The sequence below is a fragment of the Fusarium poae genome, chromosome 3 (assembly GCF_019609905.1).
Source record: "Fusarium poae strain DAOMC 252244 chromosome 3, whole genome shotgun sequence".
In the NCBI taxonomy this organism is placed as follows: Eukaryota; Fungi; Ascomycota; class Sordariomycetes; order Hypocreales; family Nectriaceae; genus Fusarium; species Fusarium poae.
The window spans coordinates 4,292,370-4,315,189 of NC_058401.1; the positions used below are offsets into that span (position 1 = coordinate 4,292,370).

At 46.4% G+C, this 22,820-nt stretch overlaps 10 protein-coding genes across 10 annotated transcripts; 2 read left to right on the plus strand and 8 right to left on the minus strand.

Annotated features, from left to right (window-relative positions):
- Positions 1-476: 476 nt before the first annotated feature.
- On the minus strand, positions 477-1,040 carry FPOAC1_008836 (uncharacterized protein; the record flags this gene model as incomplete). The annotated part of the gene is made up of 1 exon (XM_044853270.1): positions 477-1,040. One exon carries the CDS (start codon positions 1,038-1,040, stop codon positions 477-479), a length of 564 nt encoding a protein of 187 aa, XP_044705940.1.
- An 857-nt stretch (positions 1,041-1,897) lies between these two features.
- Positions 1,898-2,197, minus strand: FPOAC1_008837 (uncharacterized protein; the record flags this gene model as incomplete). Its single annotated transcript, XM_044853271.1, has 1 exon — positions 1,898-2,197. The coding sequence occupies one exon, from the start codon at positions 2,195-2,197 to the stop codon at positions 1,898-1,900; it is 300 nt and encodes a 99-aa protein (XP_044705941.1).
- Positions 2,198-2,632: 435 nt separating this feature from the next.
- On the minus strand, positions 2,633-4,069 carry FPOAC1_008838 (uncharacterized protein; the record flags this gene model as incomplete). Its single annotated transcript, XM_044853272.1, has 4 exons — positions 2,633-2,638; positions 2,716-3,183; positions 3,239-3,340; positions 3,878-4,069. The coding sequence occupies 4 exons, from the start codon at positions 4,067-4,069 to the stop codon at positions 2,633-2,635; spliced, it is 768 nt and encodes a 255-aa protein (XP_044705942.1).
- A 981-nt stretch (positions 4,070-5,050) lies between these two features.
- On the plus strand, positions 5,051-5,845 carry FPOAC1_008839 (uncharacterized protein; the record flags this gene model as incomplete). The annotated part of the gene is made up of 2 exons (XM_044853273.1): positions 5,051-5,116; positions 5,171-5,845. 2 exons carry the CDS (start codon positions 5,051-5,053, stop codon positions 5,843-5,845), a joined length of 741 nt encoding a protein of 246 aa, XP_044705943.1.
- A 735-nt stretch (positions 5,846-6,580) lies between these two features.
- FPOAC1_008840 (uncharacterized protein) lies at positions 6,581-7,338 on the minus strand (the record flags this gene model as incomplete). Its single annotated transcript, XM_044853274.1, has 2 exons — positions 6,581-6,603; positions 6,654-7,338. 2 exons carry the CDS (start codon positions 7,336-7,338, stop codon positions 6,581-6,583), a joined length of 708 nt encoding a protein of 235 aa, XP_044705944.1.
- A 679-nt stretch (positions 7,339-8,017) lies between these two features.
- Positions 8,018-8,980, minus strand: FPOAC1_008841 (uncharacterized protein; the record flags this gene model as incomplete). The annotated part of the gene is made up of 1 exon (XM_044853275.1): positions 8,018-8,980. The coding sequence occupies one exon, from the start codon at positions 8,978-8,980 to the stop codon at positions 8,018-8,020; it is 963 nt and encodes a 320-aa protein (XP_044705945.1).
- A 498-nt stretch (positions 8,981-9,478) lies between these two features.
- Positions 9,479-11,641, minus strand: FPOAC1_008842 (uncharacterized protein; the record flags this gene model as incomplete). Its single annotated transcript, XM_044853276.1, has 1 exon — positions 9,479-11,641. The coding sequence occupies one exon, from the start codon at positions 11,639-11,641 to the stop codon at positions 9,479-9,481; it is 2,163 nt and encodes a 720-aa protein (XP_044705946.1).
- Positions 11,642-11,966: 325 nt separating this feature from the next.
- On the plus strand, positions 11,967-12,646 carry FPOAC1_008843 (uncharacterized protein; the record flags this gene model as incomplete). The annotated part of the gene is made up of 3 exons (XM_044853277.1): positions 11,967-12,128; positions 12,206-12,314; positions 12,366-12,646. 3 exons carry the CDS (start codon positions 11,967-11,969, stop codon positions 12,644-12,646), a joined length of 552 nt encoding a protein of 183 aa, XP_044705947.1.
- Positions 12,647-14,822: 2,176 nt separating this feature from the next.
- FPOAC1_008844 (uncharacterized protein) lies at positions 14,823-16,155 on the minus strand (the record flags this gene model as incomplete). Its single annotated transcript, XM_044853278.1, has 4 exons — positions 14,823-14,873; positions 14,929-15,055; positions 15,104-15,430; positions 15,479-16,155. The coding sequence occupies 4 exons, from the start codon at positions 16,153-16,155 to the stop codon at positions 14,823-14,825; spliced, it is 1,182 nt and encodes a 393-aa protein (XP_044705948.1).
- A 1,534-nt stretch (positions 16,156-17,689) lies between these two features.
- On the minus strand, positions 17,690-19,430 carry FPOAC1_008845 (uncharacterized protein; the record flags this gene model as incomplete). Its single annotated transcript, XM_044853279.1, has 4 exons — positions 17,690-17,970; positions 18,028-18,594; positions 18,648-18,778; positions 18,865-19,430. The coding sequence occupies 4 exons, from the start codon at positions 19,428-19,430 to the stop codon at positions 17,690-17,692; spliced, it is 1,545 nt and encodes a 514-aa protein (XP_044705949.1).
- Positions 19,431-22,820: the final 3,390 nt, after the last annotated feature.

The following is a 22,820-nucleotide window of genomic DNA, read 5'->3' on the forward strand; positions in this document are numbered from 1 at the left end:
CGGTTTGTGGGGCCGATGCCTACCCTGTATTTATATTGATGCCGTCGTCGGCTGCCTACCTATCTAATCACTCGTTGGAATATCAGCAGTCACCATGTTGAAGTATGAAGTTGTAATCAGTACCCAAGTGAGAGAAGTAACGTAGATGTTTGAGTTTACCTGTTCCATCCAGTGCCTACTCTATTTTATTTTATTTCATATCCCAAAGCTCAAAAGCCGACGTTTCTGCTACCCAGGTGAGATAGGAACGATCCGACAAGTCGGCTTCCTGACTTGTCGGTCATAAAGACAAGCATTGATAGATATTGAAGTATCAAAGATGATTTTTACCTACAGACTAACATTCTATTGTAGTAGATTTAGTCCCCCAAACGCCCCAGAAGACTCCTTGGTGACCAGCACCGGAAACAAAAACACTCACCAAAACGAACGTGTCCTGATCGGAATGCAAACCCTCACATGACCACCGATACTATCTACGGACTTATGGCATCCTCCTCCTGCTTCTCAGTGATACTCTGCTCCCCGCTCATCTCGTCAAGCATGGTGGCAAATCTCAACATACGTATCTCACTCTGCGCAAGTCGAAGATCCCGCTGAACCTTTTCCTTTTCTTCGAGGCAGCGCTCCACCGTGTTGACACAGTTCATGGTGATGAGCATAGACGTGCTCCTCTCAAGTGACTCGTATTTCTCAAGAAGGGTCCGAACCTTCTTGAGAGCATCCTTCTTCTGACGGATAAGCTGACGAAGCATGGTCCAGGTGGGACGGGTGCGTCTCCCGTCTCCGTCGAAATCCTCAGCTTCGCTGTTGGAGAGAAACTGAATAAGATCGAGCGGTCCGACTCTCTCGACTATAACATCTCTCGCCTGGTATAAGCGTTCGATCTCATCGTCAATAGCACGGATGCGAGAGAGGTCACTGGCATTGTGCAGGGCCTCTGATTGTTGCTGATACTGTCTTTCCTCGGTGGATCGACCCTCACGACTATAGGGATTATATCGAGAAGACGAACCGACTGAACTAGCTGATCGAGGCATCTTGAGAAAGTTCGTTAATGGCTTAATGGCTGTGTGGTTTAGTTTCAAGTAGTTTGGTTTCTGGTTCTGGATTGATAACCTTGCAATGATATTGTGGACTGAAGCTTGAGTTGTGAAAACGATAAAGATATTAGAAAACCATGCGAGTAGATGAGGCTCTACTTATATTTAAGAGTATGATAGCTAAGTATTGTGACTGTTCTGACTTTAACGGCACTCGTGTTCTGACTCTTCTATTGTCCATGAGGGACACCTTGGGGTCTTAGACAAATTGACCGCTGGACGCATAATAGACCAAATCACAGCTTATGATACTTGGAATAGACTTCTTAGGCTGTTTATCCTTACATCCTAAGGGTTAGGCCTAGGAGGCCAAGATTTCTACTGACCTAGAACATTGTATGGACACCTGGACTTGACAACAAAGAGACAACGTAATAATAGCAGCTCGCGCTGTTCGTACCTTTTCCTTTTCTGGATACAAGTCAGAAACCATATTAGAACAAGGGGGATCATAGAGAACATTCCTATTCAGACTACAAGGAAAACAAAAAAGGGCGAAATGGAAGACAAAGACACTTGAAAATGACTAAGGACAATGTGAACATGTGGTAATTGGTACTTCTTGATTATTTGTTATACACGACAAAAGAGCCTCCATGGGAGAACAAAAATACCCAAAATGATAGATCAATGGTGCAGAATTGAATATGTACCAGAAATCGCATGCCTGCCTGCCAAGAACCTCCACAACCTTGCACTAACCCAGTGTAATCTCCAAGATAACTTCCATCAGCACCGGGGAACTTCAGCTTAACCTTGAAGTCGATTCGAATTATGCATGATATACGAAGAAATTACTTTCGTAGGTTCATCTTTTGCAAGCGAAGAAGTAGTTCCGTCTGCCCGACCTCCCCACGGTCCTCAAATCCGTCCAGCAATCTCTTGACGTGTTTGCGCATGACTTCCACCATTTCATCAATCAGATCGTATTCGGCTTTCCAGTTTTCCTCTCTGGCTTTGATTATGTCGAGCTGCGTCTTTAGGTCCTTAATCTTTTCGTTTATAGTCCAGAGACGGGCGAGTCTGGTTTGTGGCGTGCGATCGTATGGCTCAACGTTTCTACGCTGGCCGCGAGGAGGGAAAAACTTGGGCATTTTAACGTGTTGCGATGCGGTGATGATGTTGTGTGTGATGTTGCGATGTTGTATCTAGTGTGATTGTTGAGGCTAGATAGCTGCCAAGATAGAAACATATATAGAATGGAAACGCGATTTGAAGACGAGAACAGTTCTTTGTTTAGAACTCTTTCATAGCTATGCCACAAAGTCTTTGGTATTTCTTTATATTTACTGAAGCATTTAGGTCTTTCAGGTATTGCTACATCTTTGTAAACGCGCAATAGGTACCGACATGCTATGCCCGGAACAAAAGTGGTGATTAGTTACAGGGACTCCTTGAGAAGCCTTCGCATTGCCTTTGATCCATCAAAGAGTGCACCGATTTCATAGTTCTAGAGCCTGCATCTGCACTAGATAGGTGTACCACTCCCAATGAACCATGTTCCCATTTTCCTTACGATCCAAACACAATCAACTCTGTAATATTGGCACCAAGGGCAAGTGGTGTTAGTTGGCTTTGCCAAGAGCGACGCTGCCATGTTGCCGCTACCGACTTTCCTGAGACAATGGTGATGCGTCGTGGTAACGCAGGTCTGGGCTTGCATGAAGCGCTTCAGGTTATTTCTGCAAGATTCGGTGTGAAGCACCTGGCAGAGGACCCCAATTTCTCTGGTGGTGGTGCCGTTGATATCGAATTCCAGAGCATGCTTGGCGACCTGTTCGAATTCACAATACAAAGATCCAAACGCAGTCCCGGTCTGGATAACAGACGCACCTGATAGAGGTGCACCTGGTGCTGTAGGGTTGGCGCTTGCAGGACGAGAGGAGTCGATTTGAGAGTGCAGTTTCTGGTTCTCTGAACGAAGGCGTTGGCATTCCTGCTTCAGATCCTCCATATCCTTCTCGCGGGAAAGCTCCAGCTGTTTCTGCTGAGATTCAAGCCGAGTGAGAATGTCAAGCGCCTGGTGACGCTGCTGTTGAAGAAGAGAAGAGATAGAAAGCTGGGTGTCGCTCATGCCCGACTGTGCTATGTCAGTTGACTGCTCTCCTCTGATAGAGTATTCGTACAAGAACTACCTGGTCAGGGACAAGTTCAGTTTCATCGGTCTTCTTTCGCTTCAAAGACATGATTGATCGCAAGTAGTAAAGCACGATCGATTTCGAGAGGAGTGTGTTTCTCTAGATTTAGTTAGGGAAATGACTTGAGGTCAGCAGGAAATTCTGTGGTGGCGGCAGCGAAAGGAAATAGAGAGGATCATCTATAGAACTGATCTGGTAGACAGTTCCTCGCCAGCTGCACATCACTGTCAAAGTTTGACGCGGCATCAGGGATGCTTGCCTGCCTAAGCGCCGACGAGTTATCAGAGAGCAAGTCAAAGGCAGGTCGAAAATTACCACTCAAAATAATTCTTTTGTGACTAAACTACCTAATTCTAGGATGTCCACCCTCACTCATCCTCAATTCTAGTGATGAGATTTAATCTTGAGGTTTAGTTTGCTGGTCGTCTTCAGATCCTGGATTACCCGAGCCTGTTTGTCGCATTTCTCTCTATAGGCCATCCTCTCCTCTTCCCATGACCTCTCTTTCCTCTCAAATTCCCTAATTCTGACTATAGCTTCATCAAAAGTCTTAGGGTTGGTTGTTTCGTGCTGAACGGGTGTAAAATGCTCATACTTCATGTCTCGCCCGTCACTTGTCGGCACCATCTCGCGTACTTTGGCATCTCCTTTGTCTTGACAGCGCTGGCTTTCCTCGTATAAGCCCCGCGCTTCTTCGTAAAGGCTCTGATTTTGCAAACGAGTCATAATGTCAGCGGTACGGGGGCTGAGCTGCGGTTGGTGGTAATCGGTTGTGGGTTTGTGTCTTTTGCGAGCGACACTGTCGTTGTTAAGAAGTCGTTTTGTCATTTTTGCTAATGTATTTAGTCAGGTAAGAGTTGTTGTTGTAGGTTGGAAGGTTGATATAGATCAATATCACAGGCAAGAATTCTCTTATATAGGTGCAATATTAGACGCAGATAGTCGTTTAGGAAGTGGTCTTTGATGCAAGGCACTTAGAGTTACCATGAGACTGCCATTCATCAATTTTTAGGTTGTGCATAGTATTTGTTGAAGCTCTTGAAAGGATATAACGAAAAACAAAAAGCCTCTCATATTGTTCTCCAGCTGGAGATGATCTGTTAGGAATGACGCCGAGCGTCGTATTCTACGGGTACGTGCATACCAGTGAACTGCTATGTGACATCGGAAACAGATGATTCATTATCAAGGAAGTTATTTGAGAGTATTAAAAGTCATGTGGTCATGAATCTTTGGGAAAAGTACCTGCATCAGCTAGTTTGGTCTGCGAGAAAGACAGCTTAGAAGTCGGCATACCCAATGGATATGTTGCTAGTTCACAGGCGTAGAGAGAAACCTCGATTCTCATATGGAAATGTGATAGACTATGAGAACTATATCGCGTCTGTACCATCGATAAGTTGCGAAACTAGTGTAACTTATTTCCTCCTATAGTTCTAGGAATCAAACTGCCACTAATGGCACACGAATGGTTCGACGATTATCCTTCCCTGGCAATAGTTGTAGTTAATTGGAGTTTCCTTGTCTTCAAGTGTTTCAGCTGGTCATCACATGCATCACATATGAATCTACATGAGTTTTAAAACATTCAATACTAGGTGTATGCGCCATGTTTGGTGGCTTTGTCTTCTCCGTGGCAATTTTGTTTGTGCAACTGCCTTCACTGAAACGTTTTGTCGAATCAGTCACTTTCAATTTATTTGCTCCAAATGTATTCACTTTCAGTATTATTCTAGTACTTATAGGGGCTAGTATGTGGTCTTTCCTCGTCCAACATCCATCTCACTTGCAACCATCGCAGCAACCACAATGACCTCCGATCTGGACGACAACGACAGCCGCAGAATTAAGAATGAGCCGATTAACAGACAAACTGTAATTGGATTTATTTATCCACTGTTCTTGAAGAAGCTTTCTAACTGTTTATAGTCAAATCACACTAGAAGTGTTGGCGCTGACACCACGTATCAAGACAACCAGGTCACCGTTACCCAACTATACGAAAAGTACCGGGATTTGGAGACAATCATGGACACGAATATATCAAATCTCAGAGGAGAGATAAAATCCCTGAAGTTTGAACACTCCCATTGCGCAATCAATGCGAAGGTAGTGAACAACTTGAGAGAACAGGTAGATCAATTGTCGGTCGAAGGCGCAACCAACGAAATCCTCATGGAGAACTGCAAGCTTCGTAAAATGGTTTCAGAGCTCCAGGATAAGGATAGAGACCAAAAGAAAGAGATTAGCAAACTCACTGAGGAGAATCGAGATTTGCAAAAAGTCATGGATGAGCAGCGCATCGAGATCGACCATCTTGAGAAGGAACTTGATGATGTTAAAGACGAGAACTTTGGTTTGTCGCACGTTCAGGATGACATGGTCCGTAGATTTCAAGGTCTTTTGAAGGAGAATGATAGATTGGAAAAGGATCTCAACGAGGAGAGAAGGAAACCGCAAACCTTTCAGAACACACACCCTTCTGAATCTCATATGTACAAGAGCGAAATAGCAACGTTGAAGAGGCTTTTGACTGAGAAGGAGTCCAAATTGGCATTCTTGGAGGCCATTGTTGGGGACGAGCTACAGGATTGGGTCGGATAGATAGTTTGGACTCTGAGTCTCCGCGGGTCTCACAAGTGGTAGTTGAATAATAGTTCACTCCAAAAATGTAGAAGACACGATATCGTACATCTTGTTCTAGCATCAATCAAACAGTTGAGATACTTGGGCCCTGCCCGTAGGTGGTTTAGTTGTCAATTTTTCTGATTTAGGGTAGCGATGCCGATAATTGTGGATCGACGCCTACCGACGCAATGTTGCATCCCGTAGCCGGTGCCCCACAAACTCGGAGGTCAATTTGACTTCATCTATTGATTGTCACCACCAAATGTGTACCCTGCGTCACTCGATAATGACACAGGAAATGATCAGAAGAAGCCTGACTATCAATGGCCTTGTGTCGCCAAATTCTTTAATTTAGCAGCATTTAATGTGTCATGATTATGAAAGTCAACAGGTGCTCCCAGCAAGATGTGTCGGAGGTGGCATGCCTAGGAGTGAGGAGAGACAGGTGGCTAATTTATAAGGTGGTCCGCCTCGTTGAACGAGGCACCAGGCACATAACTCGTGTTAAACATATACATCTAGATATGTGTCGTTGAGCCTGGAGAATAAATACCCCATAGTTTGATTCTTCCCATGAGCGTTAGCTTGACAGGTCGTAATCCCAAAATAACGACTCGATGCACTTCTAAATCCGATTTCCTTCCTCCCATTCCATAGTTCCACAAACACATGCCCTCGCAAATCCCAGTACACATAGCTAAACCTCAAATATTAAAATGCCCAGGTTCTCCCATCTGTCGATCATCAGTGACTGATAAATTGGGTGGAAAAAGTGTAGACCTACTTCGGACAGTTCTCGAGGGAGCAGGTGTAAACCGGGAAGCGAAGCTACGTCGCCCATTCAGGGATCCCCAGCGAACATTGTCAATCTCAGTAAAAGGAGATTCAGGCTTGGGCGCCACGCTGAACATCATCCCGCCCACAGAAGCGTAAGGGTTCATCGCCTTTACCTGGCGGTAAGCTTGGATAAGCGTTTCTTCGCTTTCTACGCGGAAGGCGATAGTCTTTGAGGTATTAGGCACCTTGGTAAAGATGTCGATTTGAGTACCGCCGCCGCGACTGTTACTGTGAATTGCTAGACCCGGAGGGGCACGACTTCCAGTTCGCCCGATAGACTGGAGGACCATGCTATCCACCATGGTTATATTGCGGGAGGGTCGATAGCTGTCATATGCGCGAGTCCAAGGCCCATAGCGGGGACCACGGGGAGGCTGGTTTGACCAAGTGTTGACGTCGTCGGCGATATCGTCCGTTGTACCAGTAAGGTTGTGTTGCTTTGAGGCATCTTGGACGGGCTGCGATCTCTCGGCCTCGGTAACGGGTTGCTGGACCGTGTGACGATCTTCCTTGCACGGATCAGGTCGGCGATCCAAGTCCGATTGCTGAGGAGTCTGGTTGTAGGCAACGCTCCAGTTATCGTATGGCCGCGCTCGGTAGCTAGACCTACGGTTGGGGGGTCCCTTAGGCATCGTTACGATGTAGGTAGCTGTGGAATAAGAGGTGCTCGAGGTAGAGGGAAAGAGAAAGTGCAGGAAGCTATCTATTAGTGTTGTGTTTGACGCTGGAAAAGTCGCGTGCTTGGATGCCTAGAGATTTTTTTTGTGTGGCTCTCTGAATCGGGCACGGCAGGAGCGGGCGGGTTTGCTCCTTCCTTCTAGGTCTGCTTCGGATGAATTCAATTACTAAGGCAATCTCTTTTGGTATTGGAAGCATAAGAGACGAAATCATTAGTTCAGTTTATGCTCCTTACCTACCTAGGTTATAGTCTTTAGATCACTTATTTTGATATCCTAAGATTTAGGAAGGTAACTTCTCTGCTGCCTACTAGCCTGGATGCATGTCGAATAACACAATGAATAAAAGCCACAACAACAAATCTATCATGGTACCAAAGAGGTTAGCCGCCAGAGGCATAAGAGACAAAGATTAGCGAATCAGTTTGTAATATTTAGATAAACTTTATACTTCAAGTTTGCATTATCTTCATGGGTTAAATCTCCTATTGATAGTACCAGTCCTGCGTATGCATCGTTGCACTTCCTAGTCGACCCAAGAAATATAACACAGTCATTCAACCTGAGTATCGCCGTGTGCCTCTCGCTATTGGAATGGTTTCTCCTCGCCTGTTTAATCACATCTCACACGCACTCAGTGGTAGGGAGTGTAGACCCCCCAAGGAGAAAAGGTGCGCAATCTGTTTCCGGAGGCCGTCTCTACGACCTCGACCAAGAAATTGCACGTCGGACCAAGGACCATACAGTAACTTTTAGATGGGAGTAACGGCTTGCAAGCACTGCTACCCATAGCTAAGACCTCGTGAATGCAAAAGCACTTGTTCTTGGTGCCACTATTGAGGAATGATGGCAACTTCTTGCTTCCAGTACGCTTGGCCATGTGGCGCTTCAGTTGCTCGATCACTTCCTTCGAGTGACTGTCATCTTCCAGAAGTGCCAGGCCCGGAACTATTCCGTCGGCCGCTGTATCGTCATCGATGGCCATCATCTCTTCTTTGATCGTATTGGGAAGGTTGGCGCCCGCTGGTGAAATAGGCGTATGAGCTGAAGCAGAAACGGCAGCTTGAGATTGAGCTTGGGCAGGATGAAGAGCAGAGAGACGCCCTAGTTCACGTTTCTCACGTTCGATTTCACGCTTCTCGCGCTCTGCTTCGCGTTTCTCGCGCTTCTTCTGTGCCTTTGTCTTCTTTGGCTCTGCTTTTGCATTATGTGCCTGCCCCTTAATCTGGTTTTCAAGTGTTTTGATCCTTTGGAGGTTCGTCTTTTTCTCTTGAACAAATTTCTGAATGGCTCTTTTCTGTTCGTCGACCACATCCCGGAGTTTCTTCTCAGATGATCCTGTCGACCGGGCGCGGTCAACTTGCTCCTGGATCTGGGCAGTCAGAGTTCGGGTGGCATAGGTTAGCTGAGCTCGGAGATCGGCGACTTCTCCTCTCAGCTGGTTATTGTAATCTCGTAGGTCACCGTTGAGGATTGCGGTGTCTCGTTGGTTCTCACGAACGAGATCCAAGTCATGCTGCATGCGCGTAATGGTGCGTTTCGAATCCTCGAGAAGCCTCGAGAGCTCAAATGGATCCTGGGTTGGGGGAGGCATCATTCCTAACAAGATGTGGTGCCGATGGTGAAGTAGTGAGGGATGTGTGTTTGTGTGCTTGTGTGTTTGTGTGTGAGAGGGATGGGGGAGGTTGTGGTTCAGGAGGGGCGGGGCCAAGGCAGATGACTGCACGAGAAACCTCTAACCAAGAAATTAAGCTGATTTCGGGAAGGGGAGAACCAATTCTGCACCAAAGTTAGGCAGAGGCGTTTCAATGCGCTTCGTTCCATGCAGCAAGTTGGTTTAGAGTAGTTTTAGGAGGGAATTCAAGGAGTTCCTGAATCTAAGTAGGTAGGCATTTATGAGAACTAAGTACTAAGGCACCTAGGTATTTAAACAAGCCAAACTAACTCAAGAGAAGTGATGAAATGAGACGAATTCTTGCGTACAAACAACGCCTGCAAATCCTCGCTTTTGCCAAAGCAAGACCCGAAGCAACCAGGAACTCTACATCTTCACCTTTTGTTGTGAAACATCGACTTCTTTACCACTCTTCCAGTTTTAGTTCCGCCTATACCTTTGTTCGAATTCCCAGACCCTTGGGCCTTTTGGCGGCTGTGACTGTGAACTTGGGGATCGTTGTGGTCGATGGTCACCTCGACGTTCGTTGACGCTGTTTCTCCTATCAGATCTTTCAACTTGCCTCCAATCACTTTCATGAAATCTTCGTCTTTTTGTGTAGTCTTCCTTCTGAAACCTGTTGGAGTCTCTCTTGCGATTCCGACTTGATAGCGTCGCCAGATCCTTAACCCTGTACGAAGCTCCCGAGGGTCGTGTAGTCGTGGTGGTTCTTCTGTTTCCGCTACGTCTATTGAATAGCTCGTCCACATTGCGAAACTCGCCCACCGTATCGTCTGTGCGGAGATCATCGTAAAATCCAGTAGATTCTCGATGAGGGTCCCTGGTACGAGGGAGTGTCATAAGCGCCACGGGCGCTTTCGGTTCGGTATGTTCAGGTTGGGTTGCGGGACAAGATACCAGCAACTTGTCAAGTTCTTGATAGAAATCAATGTCGCTTTCAGAAGGCTGTGTTTGCGTGATATCTCGAGGCTTTACAGACTCATGAGCAAGAGACTTTGAATGTTGATCAATTCTTATCAAGAATCTCCGGGATTCGTGCAAGTGATCAATACCAGCATCGGCAGGGCTGGAAATAGAGGCCTCTGCATTTCCTAGTACCTTGCAGTATCCAAGTTCTGATGGAGAGCGGGTAGATTGGTGATCATGGGAAGGATATTCATCAGACTTGGGAGGCGGGTCGTTGGCTTCGGATGCAGTCCCACCTCTACAATCGACAGCTGAACCAGGGCTACAATCTGTCTGATCAGTATTATGTTTCCCAGGCCCTTCGATAGCCGCTCCTGCTGCATTAGTTTGATGGTTGGGTGTGGTGGTCAGCCCAATGTGAGTATAGTCGGGCATTTCTCGCCGTTGCAAGCTGATCCACGATGTTTTGTACGCCTCCAAAAGCTCGTGCAAACCTTTGGGTTGAACTGGAGGTTTTTCACAGGCGGAATAGACTAGAAAATATGTCTCGCAGGTGGTGTTGGTAGTGTAGCGTTCGAGGCTATCCAGGGCATCGACAATGACTGTCAGATCTCGAATTTTGACGGGGGCGAAGCTTTCGAGGGATTCTCTCTTGATTGTCTTGGAATGTTCCACAATGCGGAACATTAGTTGGGCATGTCTCGAGATGATTCGGTCGTCATCCTTTCGTTTCTGTTGATAGTCTTGAAAACGCTCCACCATAGACTCTTTGCTATCTGATGGACGAAAGCTCCCGCAGTGGACGTCGTCAAGTAATTGTTGCTCCATCTCTGTGAAACCGTGACCATCGTCAGCCCTGCAAATCACAGCCCATCTAATGAAAATAGGAATGAAGCGATGATCGTTGTCGTTGACAAACAGAGGGTGAACCATAATTCGTGTGAGCTTTCTGCAGAAGTCGCGGGTCCAAAGTGGATTTTGTTTTATTTCTCCGTGGTGCTCGAAGCAGTCGCTGGCGGTATTGTCGAAGGTCGTGTGTCGATACATGGAGATCAGTGCGAGAGGGTTGATCCCGAAGAGGTGCAGAGACATGTTCCACGTCGCCAAAAGACTATGAGCCCCTTCGGAGTAACGCTCTATGGCTGCCCTTTCCAAGCTACGTTCCCAACGATTATTGAGGTCATCCTCCTTGGCCTGGTTCCAGACGGTAGTACGTCGACGAGCGGGAGAAGAGAAATGTTGCTTAGATCCGATGGATCTATCAGTACTGGGGCCTCTTTCTTGGATCAGTTGGGTCATATGCTGAACTCCTTGTCGGTATGCTTGTCGCTGCTCGGAGATAAATTTGGATTCACCCTTACTCTCGAAGTCGGAATCATCGCCCTCCCACTCACTCCCATTATCGTGGATGTCTTTGAAGTCATTCTTGTCATCTTCACTGCTGTCACTGATGTCGATTTCGCTCCATGGGACAAAGACAGTTCTATTTCGAAGTCCCAGACCTTCAATAGATGGAATCTTGGCCTTGGCCTTGTTCTTGGATCCTGAAGGCCTTCCAGGCTTCCGTCTTCCAACGAGACCAGGAATATGAAGTTGAGTACCTGGGTCTTGGTCAACAGTATCGACAGTGGGATTCGCAGGGGTAGAGGGGCAGCATGGGTCGCCTTCGGAGTTCATTATCGCCGCTTTTGAGAAGACTTTGAAAGAGAATTTATTTCTCGGGTACTGATGCACACAAAGTTTGGGGTGGTGTTGCTTTGCTTTGCTTTGCTTTGCTTTTGTTGACTCACAGACCAATGCTGGTACCCGTGCCAGAGAAAGGTCAAGACAAAAACAAACAACGAAACGACCATTCAACCCCGCGCAGGCAAAAGCAGCCTAAAAGGAATAAAACGAAGCAACAAAGAAATTTCTTGATTGGCAACAAAGAAACATATTCTATTTCGTTCTATTAAACCACCGCAACTGCATCAAGATAAGACCTGGGAATTGACTAGTTGTCATGGAACTTGATGATTATACTCCTGCATCTTCCGGGTGGAAACATTGCATTCAAAGCCATGATCGAAGCATGAGACCCGTCAGTATATGCTGCCCAGGTGTCTTTGCCGGCGTTCAGACTGGAGCAGAAATTTACTTTCTCGCCATTGCCACAAGAAGTGTTGTATACCCGCATGTCTTTTTTGTCATCTACTTTGACCGTGACATGATCAACCACCGTGAGGAGACTTATGGGCAAAGTTCCTGGCTGCAGTGGAGGAGGAGGAGGAGGAGGAGGAGGAGGAGGAGGAGGTTGATAGTGACGATACTGGCTGTTATGCTGGTACCCTCTGGGATCAAACTGTGGTTGGTAATACCAATTGGGTGTCGTCGGTGTGTAGGTACTGTAAAGTGGTGCTAGGGGAGGTATCCTATACGATCCCCACGGTCCATGGCTATTACCATTGCCGTTTCCATATTGTGGATTATGATATCTGTAATCCTGCACTCCTGGGCCCTGATATCCCGAGTTCTGGTGTCCTTGACTCTGCAAGTAGTCTGGCATTTCGAACCCATGGCCGACTGGAGTTTCTCCTCTGGAAGCACCGTATCCATCACCACCAAGATGATGAGGCTGTGACCGCCTGCCGTGCGGGTTGTACCGGTCTCTACCGCTGTTTGCTCTTCTTTCTCGGGCCCTAGGCATTGCCTTTCATTATTCAAAAGCGTCAGTCAGTATCTACTCATAGAACATAACATATGGATGAGCCTACCGCACTTCTGTGTTGTTGCTGCTGCTGTTTTTCTGTCGCTCGTCTTACAAGAGCAGAGTTGGATTAGGAAAAGATATACCTTCTTGCTCCTCCTTTATGATTCTGGTTCATAAGATTAGAATTTGATGTCAGGTTTTGCTTGATTGCAATATAACCTCTGATATCATGTAAACGTCAGTCGATTTGTTCAAAAGATGTGCAGGTTAACTGCTCTTGTTGCTGCGTGAAAAAGCTCCGTGGCCTGGTCCCAAACAGTCCAAAACAGATGGAAAGCAAGTATTTGTTCTGATTCAGCTGTAACTCCATGTTTGAGTTGTTGATAGTCATTAGTGCTCCTTCTATAACATGAAGCCTCATGTGAAGCCATAAAATAGGATATTGTTCAGCTCCATTAATTGCAAATTTCGTTTGTTACTTGGGTATAAGCAATCTCAGTGTTTGTTGGGTCAACGTCTCCAATCTCGTCACATTCCTTGTTCAAATTGATCTCTGAAGCTCGCAAACCAAAAGGGCGTCATGCCTGCCAGCGTATACCGTCGCAATCAACCATTACAGTTCTTTTGCAGTCCTTGAAGCTTCAGCTCCAACTGGTCCATATACTCTGTGGCTACCAAAGAAGAGTTCCATCGATCCTGCGACCACAGCCAGGCGCGATGGGTCTGATTCACACAAGTTACTTCGCCCGCAGTCATCAGATTCTACGTAGGAAACGTGCTGTTCTTCTGATACTTGCAGTGAATCGCTTTGGGCCAAATACCGAGTCTGTTGTGAGTTAGCAACCTCATGATGACCTTTCAAGAGGTTAACAGACGCAGATCGCGGCTTCAGTTTCCCTAACCGTATGCCCGAGCCCTTCTTTATTGGATGGTTTACGAGTAGAGATTGGCAATTATGTTAGTAATTGCACTATCCATCAGGAGTGCAATGTCAGATGGTTCAGGCAGGATGTGACAGTGGTTTCTCCGACACGTCTGATTGACATTGATACCGGGGACGAGAAATACGTTCAATTGATTGTTACAGGGGAGGCCTTCCAAACTGACATCAGAGAGTCCATTCAGGTGACTCGCCTACTAGGCTTCCGATACCTTTAGGATGTCGCCGTATGCATCATACAATCAGACGCGGGTGACAAGCATATCGATGACTGGAACAAGGGGGCACCCCGCATTGGCTCCTATCACCTGCATTCCAGATGCCTCATTTCGGCATCAGAAGCTTCTGACAGTAGTCAAGGCCTCTACATCGAACAGAAAGCCCATCAATATCCACTCAGCAATTGTCCTTTGGCTGTTAGGGCAGATCGACAAGAGCACGTGTACTTGAGTACCAAAGCCATCACCTCTACCTAAATATTATGACGTACTTTCAGTTCTTTAATCGGAGGTCCGTGAGGACAGAAAATCCGAAGTTAATGGTCTCATGAAAATCGACATCCTCTTTGGATACTCGATCCCAGAGCGCAGTCCAGGGATATCCATCTGTATTGCTGTTGGGCTCGAAATGTTTGTACGCGAATAGGGAGGGATACCAGGGCTTAGTTTTGAGAGGAGGCATATTGGCCCGGCCGTTCATCAAGACATCGATTTGTTATTCCTCGCTTTTGGGCCAATGGTAACATCTGTAGGTATCGTATGGCTCTGGTACGTCGCTCGGCGGTTGTCCACCACCAGCAAGTCCAAATGCGTGTCCAACCCCGGCATCTCTACAGCCTTCAAGTTGGAAGTCGGGGTCGATTCTGAAATACATCGTGGCTGTTGATGGTACGACACTGTTTGGTATAATGTCGCAAGGAGCGCCTGAGAAGAAAATGTCCCTTATTGAAATGATGATGATAAGATGGTTACTGAAATGATTAAAGGCGAAGTTTGAGATGGGCCAAACTTTCATTGATTGATAGTTTGAATTAAACCCGAAGCAAAAGTTTCTTCAACAAACTTGCCCATGCATAGAAACCTTACGACCAGGCTCTAATACAACCACAGCTGGAAAGCATATATATACATTTAGATTATATATATATCGCATGGGACATATGACCGTATCAATATGACTCTATCTCTAGTGCTCATCGATGGCCACTATATAATCTTCCTTTACAGCTCCTAGTTCTCATCCATCAGGTAAACATCGCGCTCCAGTGCACGAGTGTTGAGCTTGCAGTGTTGTTAGCAAAAGTACCTCTTACACAAGCATGTCACATTTACTCACCACCTTGGAAGGAATGTTGTGAAGATCAGTGATACCGATTTGAGCAGCATCGGCGAGGATCTCGCTCTTGAGGATCTGGATGAGCTTCTTGGGGCCCTCAACACCGTAAACGTTGGAGTACATGAAACTGTGATATCAGCATGGAATTATTTATCACTGGCTTGGGGATACTTACGGACGTCCAAGACCAACAGCCTTGACACCAAGAGCCAACAGCTTGATGACATCGCTACCATAGCGAATGCCACTGTCGGCGATGACCTCAGTCTTGGTGAAGATTTCAGGGGCATTTCGACGGATCTCATAGGCGATTTCCAGAGGAGATGGAGAGTAGTCAACTTGGCGACCGCCATGGTTTGAGAGCCAGATACCGTCAGCTCCAGCCTCGACAGCACGGAGGGCATCCTCGGTGGTGGTGATACCCTTGAGAATGATGGGAAGTTTGGTGTGAGACTTGATCTCATCGAAAAGGTCCCAGCTGAGGACGGAAGTAGCACCATTACTGAACTGTGTTAGCTGAATTCGATATCGCTTGCATCATTTTACCTACGAATTGGTGGTATCGTATCGCGCAGCGCGATGACGAACAGAGGTAGCAGGGGCATCAATAGTCCAGACAAAAGCCTTGACGCCCTGCTCCTCAGCACGCTTCATGGCATCCCATGTAACAGAGAGGTTGGCATTAGAATAAATTTGCTGGAAGATGGTGCTACCACGCTTCTTGCGCTGAGCACCAATCTCCTCGATGGACTTGCTGGCGTAGAGAGCAGCAACGTAGAGGATGTCCTCGTCCGCGGCAGCATCGACAAAGTTAAGCTCACCGCGCTCCTCGTCACCGTAACCAGCACGGGCAGCGGGAGAGATGAAGATGGGGGCGCTAAAGTTTTGGCCGAGAATGGTGACTCCGAGTGTCTCATTCAGACCACGAACGCTGGCGAGTTGGTGAGGTCGAAGTCTAGCCTTTTCCCAAACCTTGAGGTTGTTACGGTATGCCCACTCTCCCGCAGCGGCAGTGCGGTAAAAGGCGTACTGCTGGTCAGTCAAGGTCTGACGAGCAGCAAAGTCAAAGTCGGGAACACCGCGAATGTCCTTGAGAAGGGGACGGCTGCCTTCGGTCCAGTTGGTGCTGGTGAGGTAAGTGTCCATACCAGTGTCAGGCTCGTTTACCCAAGCATCGTAGGCCGAGGCAGTAGCCGCCAAAGAGGCAATGAGAGTCGAAGTACGCATTTTTGGGAAAAGTATATAACCTTCCTGAGGTTTAAAAGAATGACTGTAGCAACTAGGCTAGTAGAACAAAAGAGTGACTATGGTGAGCCTGGGGTGTCTGAGAAGAAGATCAGAGACATGACGGAGTGCGAGGTTTGCGAGAATAAGTATTTAAAAACTTTTAGCCAAGACCGTACGTAAATCGGTAGGTAAACTTCTCTTTGTGGTCCGTCGTTGAAATTGCTTGTGGAGCTTCATGCCTTGGGTTGATTAGGAGTGGATATGTATCCCTACGTAACTAGGAACTTTTGATCTGATTGATAAGATGTATTCATCCTAGTAGAAGCGATTATGTACGGCATGGTCCAGACATGATACATTTGTTGCTCTTGATCAAGATTGAGGCTCTGTTTTGGTAGTGTCCATATACCAACCATTAACTTAGGTACCTACAGTAGACAACAGTAGTTATACTGTTTGGTTCGTATACCTACATCATGTTATTTCCCGTCTTTTACGCAAACTTGGTTGTTTGACATCATTTCTGTTACTATGGTTTCATCCTTTAGGAGTTGATGAATTCCTCCAATCCCGACAAGACGGACATGAGATCTCGCTTTATTAAAGAGGTCAATGCAGCTTGTAAAATCTCCACTCGTTCAAGTCATCCCATCTGTTTGCAGAGTGGGATGCTGAGTCATGTACTTTGGGGTATAGAAATAAATAGTCTAAGAACTATGGTCGAAAGGGCATAAGGTGACCTATTAATTTCGTCTCTCAGGCTTCCAGGCTTAAGTACAAGACCCCATGGAGCCCCCACGTTTCACCATTTGTCAACCAACTCCACGGGCAGTCTTGGAGGAGATAAACCCACAATAACAACGGCCAAACGTCCCGAAGAGGAAAGTGAACATGAAAACTTGAGAACAAGTCAAACTGTTATCTATTTCTCAACTGTAGAGTTGCGATTCTAATATCGCAAGCTATACAGAGTACAGAACATGAAAATGTTAAAGTGACAAATGGGATAATTTGCCATCTCATTCCACATCAAACTAACACCATCTCATGAGATTGTAATTTATCCGTCCCGCTTATCTAAAACTATAAATGCCACTGAAGCCACTGAAATCACTCAACTTTAGAATGAGGCACGATCGATATCCTCTTTGAATGTTACTATATATTCATTTGGAAAGAGAAAAGGTCTTGGCACTGTATCTTCCGAGCCGGTCAACCGGCTACGCAATTTCACCGAAACGCGAAACATGTACGCAATTTTGGTAAAGTATTGTTTGCTTTTCCATTAATATCTCACTTTGATGAAACAAGGTGTAACAGGTCTGATTCTTTGATACTGAACATCTGCCTCATGCAATATCATGGCGGTTATTTTTTTTTCCTTGCCTGACAGTGTACAGAAGCTATAGTCGCTCTGGAATTGTAGGTATCTGAACAAGTGTATTCAAAGGGTATCTCGACTCAGGGGCAGACCTTGGCTACTGAGTTATCAGTACGGATAATCTACCATCGGTTCACAACTGCTATAACAATTTCAAACCTCTTCCTTGTCTTTCTTCTTGTCTTCCAACTCAACCTGTTCAACACTTGCAGTCTCAATATCCTTCTTTTGATGTTGAGGAAGCTCGTCATTGTGGACACCAGCTACCGCATGCTCAAAAGCTCGTCCACGCTTCTCCGGACCAAACATAGTGGTGAAGATGATACCAAGAGCGATGATAGCTGTAGCAACACCCATTACAGGTCCATATGCCTCGACCTTGTCGCCATTCTTGAGAGTAACGAATGTCTTTTCTGCCACAGCGTTGACAATTTCTGCACAGTATATTAGCATATATCCGTCAAATGGGTCATCAGGCTACTTGCGTGCACTCGGGCTGCTAATCATATTGCCAATTTGGTAGGTGACTCCTGGAAACGAGGATCTGAAGGCAGGGGGGGATAGTTCGTTGAGATGAATAGGGATCACACCCCACGCGCCTTGGATGAAGAACTGAATCATGAAACCGCTCGCACTTAGACCGCCTTCAGTGGTGGGCAGGATCCAGGCCGGGATAAGAAGAGCAGACATGAAGGCTGAGCAACAGATAGCACGTCGACGGCCCACAAATTGACTCAGGTAACCAATGATTGTACCACCAACGCAAGCACCAGTCTTCATGAGAATAGAAGCGCGAGAAGCAGCCTTATTGTCGAATTCCTTCTGTTCAAGCATGAAGGTGGTGTAAGAGTCTTGGGAAGTATGGGAGTAGTAGTTGAACCAGGTCATGAGGAAGCAGCAGTAAACACACATCTTCCATTCAGCGAGAAGCATCTTTTTGCAATCTTGCCAGAAAGCACCAGGCGAGGCGGACTGCTTTCCTTTGGCACGGGCTTCGAGGAACTGTTGGGACTCAGGGAAGAAGATACGAACAATACCGACGGCAATGGAAATTCCAGCTGTAAAAGTCAGTACTTGGGATATCGGTGATACGAGACAGTGAATAGCATACCAGCGATCCAAAACACAGTCTTCCAGCTCTCGGTACTACCTCCAACGCCAAGGTTGGCGCATGCAGCCAAGACGTAGCCGAATGAGTATCCCTGCTGAAGAATGCCGGACATCAAGCCTCGGGCGTTGGAGCTAAACGATGTTAGAACGGGAATAATAACTACTCCAAAACTTGGCAGACTTGGCATGGCAAGTTTTTGGGATTGGGGTAAACTTACGGACACGACTCGAGAGCCATGGCAATAGCATTACCATAAACACCACCCATGAACAGACCGAAAAGACTTCGCACAGCAAGGAACTGGTTGAAGGTGGTACTATAGATGGTGGCGATTTGCAAAACACCGAGGATGATCATGTTGAAGACCATGGGCCACTTGCGTCCCCACTTGTCACCAGCGAGACCGAACATAGCGGCACCGACAGAGCGGAGGAGAAGGGTCAGGGTGATGGCGGTTGTGATTGCGGTTTTGCTGGTGTCATAGTAGAGAGACAGCTTCTTGGTCTGGATTGACAAGGCGTGAAAGTCAAAGGCATCAGCTGTCCAGGCGCAGAAGCCTACAAGGAAGAAGACCCAATCTTTGCCTGACAGTTGAGCCATAAGACTTATGGGGTTCTTGATAGGATCTGGGTCCCTCCATTCGGTTGTCTCTTCGCCATGTTCGTTTGTGATGACGACACGCTGCTTCCAGATGAAGAGATCAGCAAAGGCCTGCTTGGCTGTAGGAATGACGCCTTTGACCACAGGGCCAGCGGATTCGCCAGCCGTTGGTTGTTGAACCATTGTAAATATACTCGAGTCTGATAGAAGAGATTCAAGGGGGAGGAAGGGAAGAAGGCAGGTGGTTGGAAGAATCAGTTCGGGGAGGAAGGAGGGGAGGAAGGGAACCTTATATCCTGCCAGCTGCCAACAGCCGCCCACTACTACTAAGGTAGGTACCTAGTATTACCGGCAAAGATCAACACTGCACTACACGAGACTATTGTACTAAGGTAGACAAGATTGTACTCTGTAACTAAATTGTTGTTATCTCCGATTCATGCATCACATTCTTTAGTTACACGGTCACAAAACTGCTGTAGCACATCCTAGGTAGCTTAGCACTAGAACTAGAATGTTAGTAGTAACGGTTACATACTTGCACCAACAAGTCCGGCCAGGGTGACAGTGAACGTGGGGAGTTGGGCAAGTTTGGGGGAGGTCGAAGAAACGGATCATGCCCGGTGACAGAAAACTGAGGGGGTGCACGTCCTTGTTTTTTTTTCTCTCTTCTGGTCTCATTTCCCCGCAGGATAGATTACAGAATACGGGGGAACCAAGATTGAGTCGAGACTGCGGGTGAGAACGGAGGAGACATGGACATGGACAAGGAATGGTCATGGTCATGGTCATGGTTGTTTGTTTCACTGTGAGGAAGATGGTTGTGCGGGGGAAGAAGAAGAGGGTTGATGGCGGATCCGCAGATAAAGATGGCCTGCAAATACAGCGATGATGGTATAGACAAGGTTGACTGAAATGGTGTTTCTAGGTACTCTGTACATAAACAATATCTGATGTGGGTGTTCCTCCAAGTCTAATCTACACAAGTACTATCAGTATGACGTTGTGATTCCTTCCGTAACTCTGTAAAAAGGTTGTAGATCATGAAATACAATTGGTCAACTCCAAAACCCATTAGCTCATGGGAATAAACAGATCAGATACCAAAAAAGAAGAGGTGTGGAAGTGCGGAGAACCGCCAAAGTAGCTTGTTCCTTCTCGGCAAACCGGCACAACAAAAATACTCAGAGTCGCGGCTTGTGGAAGCTCGAAACGACACCAACGTCCACTATTAATTGCCGATCCTCCAACGCTAGACCCCAGAATCTTGGGCTTATCCGGTTTAGGGTTTTAAGGCTCACCTCATGGTTATTGTTAAGCTTATGTACTCAGAAATACGGGGCCAATACACCCTCATTCTTTGGACCTCAAGCCGAGGCTACAATCTACCAGGGCTACCTACTGATCCAGTTAATATACATAAGCGGGGAGTAAAGGTTCCGTTGATTAGGTAGGTATTTCAAGATAAGAGTTTTTTTTTTTTTTTATCAACCACCATTCAAATTTGGAGATACCATACACTGCCCAGAAATGCCCAGCAACCACATCTCTTGTCTACCCGCCTTGGCGATGGCAGCTACCTTAGCGGCCTTTTCTCCCTGGTTACATTCAATAACAGAGTCTTTGGTTACATTCATCCTGCAAGAGGTCACAAACACGAGCGAATGGAAATAATACCTCGTTGGTCCATGCGTTAACAGTTCAGCAACTGTTGCCTGCCGTAGTCTAGACTAGCAGTTGATCATCGGCATTTCTCTTCCTTCTTGGTAGTCGATCATTTGGTCGGGATGATATCACTAGTCTATTCTCTCTGCCCTGTGGCTGACTCGGGGAATACTAGATAGACTTGGCGTTGGGGGGACTTCCCTCAATTGGGGAACAGCTTCACTACTAAGTTGGACCCTACATCATATCATATGATACTGTCAAGATTTATGGTGGAACAGCTAATGGGTATATTCAACCAACACTTCTTCTCCAAGGGGAAAAAAATAGAGAGAAAGGAACAAAAAAAAGATATTTCCCCATCATCAATTGGGGTCATCTACGCCCATGCTCGACATGGTACGCCGACATGTCCGATCCCAGCAGCCCAGTTGACCAGGGTATACCCTCATCGCTTGGAGAATCGCGGGACTCAACGTCCTATTGACCCAATACGTTACACTAAGATACCCTTGACATCTTCTACAGCCGCAAAGTCTGGGCGTTGCTGTCTATGGTCGTACGATCTCTCCAAAGTTACCGCCACTGTGAGGAGTTTTTGGGGTTCAAGACGAGCGGATCTCATTCAAGTTCGAGCAAAGAGACCCTACGTTAGTCCACAAATGCTTTCTTTGCATGGGGTGAGCCGGGGTAAGAACTGGGGAGATCACTAGTGTAAAGTATCTGATGGACATGGCTCAACTCGCTCTACAGATCTGGACCCGTGTTGTGCACGAGACATAACATAGTTATGGGAAATGTCGGAAACACAATGTAACGGTGCTCAAATACGACTCGAACAGTCCAGACTCATGAGGGGCTGATCATACACTCGCTCTAGAATACTACAAACACGGACATCCTAGGCCTTGCACTTTCTCACAGGCACATGGGACCCTCCTACTTACACGCGCTACCTACTTAGAAGAGGCAAAGGAAGCTGTTCAGAATGTTCTTTAGTTAGCAACTTCTCCACGCGTTTCCCCCTTCTCCAACCCCTCATGCCCGCATCAGCGTCCAAGGGTCGGAACACTTCTGCTGCAGTATACTTCATCAATCAGAACGGAACAGATCCTTGGGTATCGGGTCATTTCGGAAAATGGATGCTATAGAATGTTCCATGGTACGTCAATTCAATCATGATTTTATAGGCGAGCTGTTTTGTGAGTCAAAAGCCGGGAAGTCTACCTATTCCGCAAGTCCGACATGATGGTACACACTCCATCGTGAAACCCCATACTTCAATCTAGACTTTTCTTTCACAAGGGATTCTGCGTTGTGATACCCTGTTCAACATTCCACAATTGAGGAATCCCCAGATTCCGTTTGATAGCATCGCCTGTCACGAGTTACTAACCCAAACATAAAGGGTCGCTTATCTCTGCCGGGTGAGACATAGTTCGCGTAACAGATCTCCATAAGCTTAAAATCCTTAGAGTAGGTATAGTTAACCAATCTGCGTTTCATTATTCTCTCAAAGATTAAGTTAATTAAAACCCTTTATAAAACTTTGAGCAGAGAACCAATAGTGGAGGGCTAACTTTAGAGAGCTTTAGGGTAGTCAAGATCCTTTTTTTTTTCTTTTTTTTTTCTTTTTTATGTTTTTAAGCAAGCACTTATTTTCACAATAGTTAAAACAAATGGTGGGATAGGTGAGATTGTGTGAGTTATAACTCATCTCTGGGTTATTTAATATGCTTCTTGTTCAATTTGGTGTGTATGCGTGGGTAGGCTGTGGGTCTGTTACACCACAGTCCAAAAGGTTAACTTCATGAAGGTTACAGGAGCGACAACCAACAGAGATTCTGCGTAACCAGAGAAATTGGTATCAATTCGTGGCCAATAGATCGAGGATGGACACTGATGGCC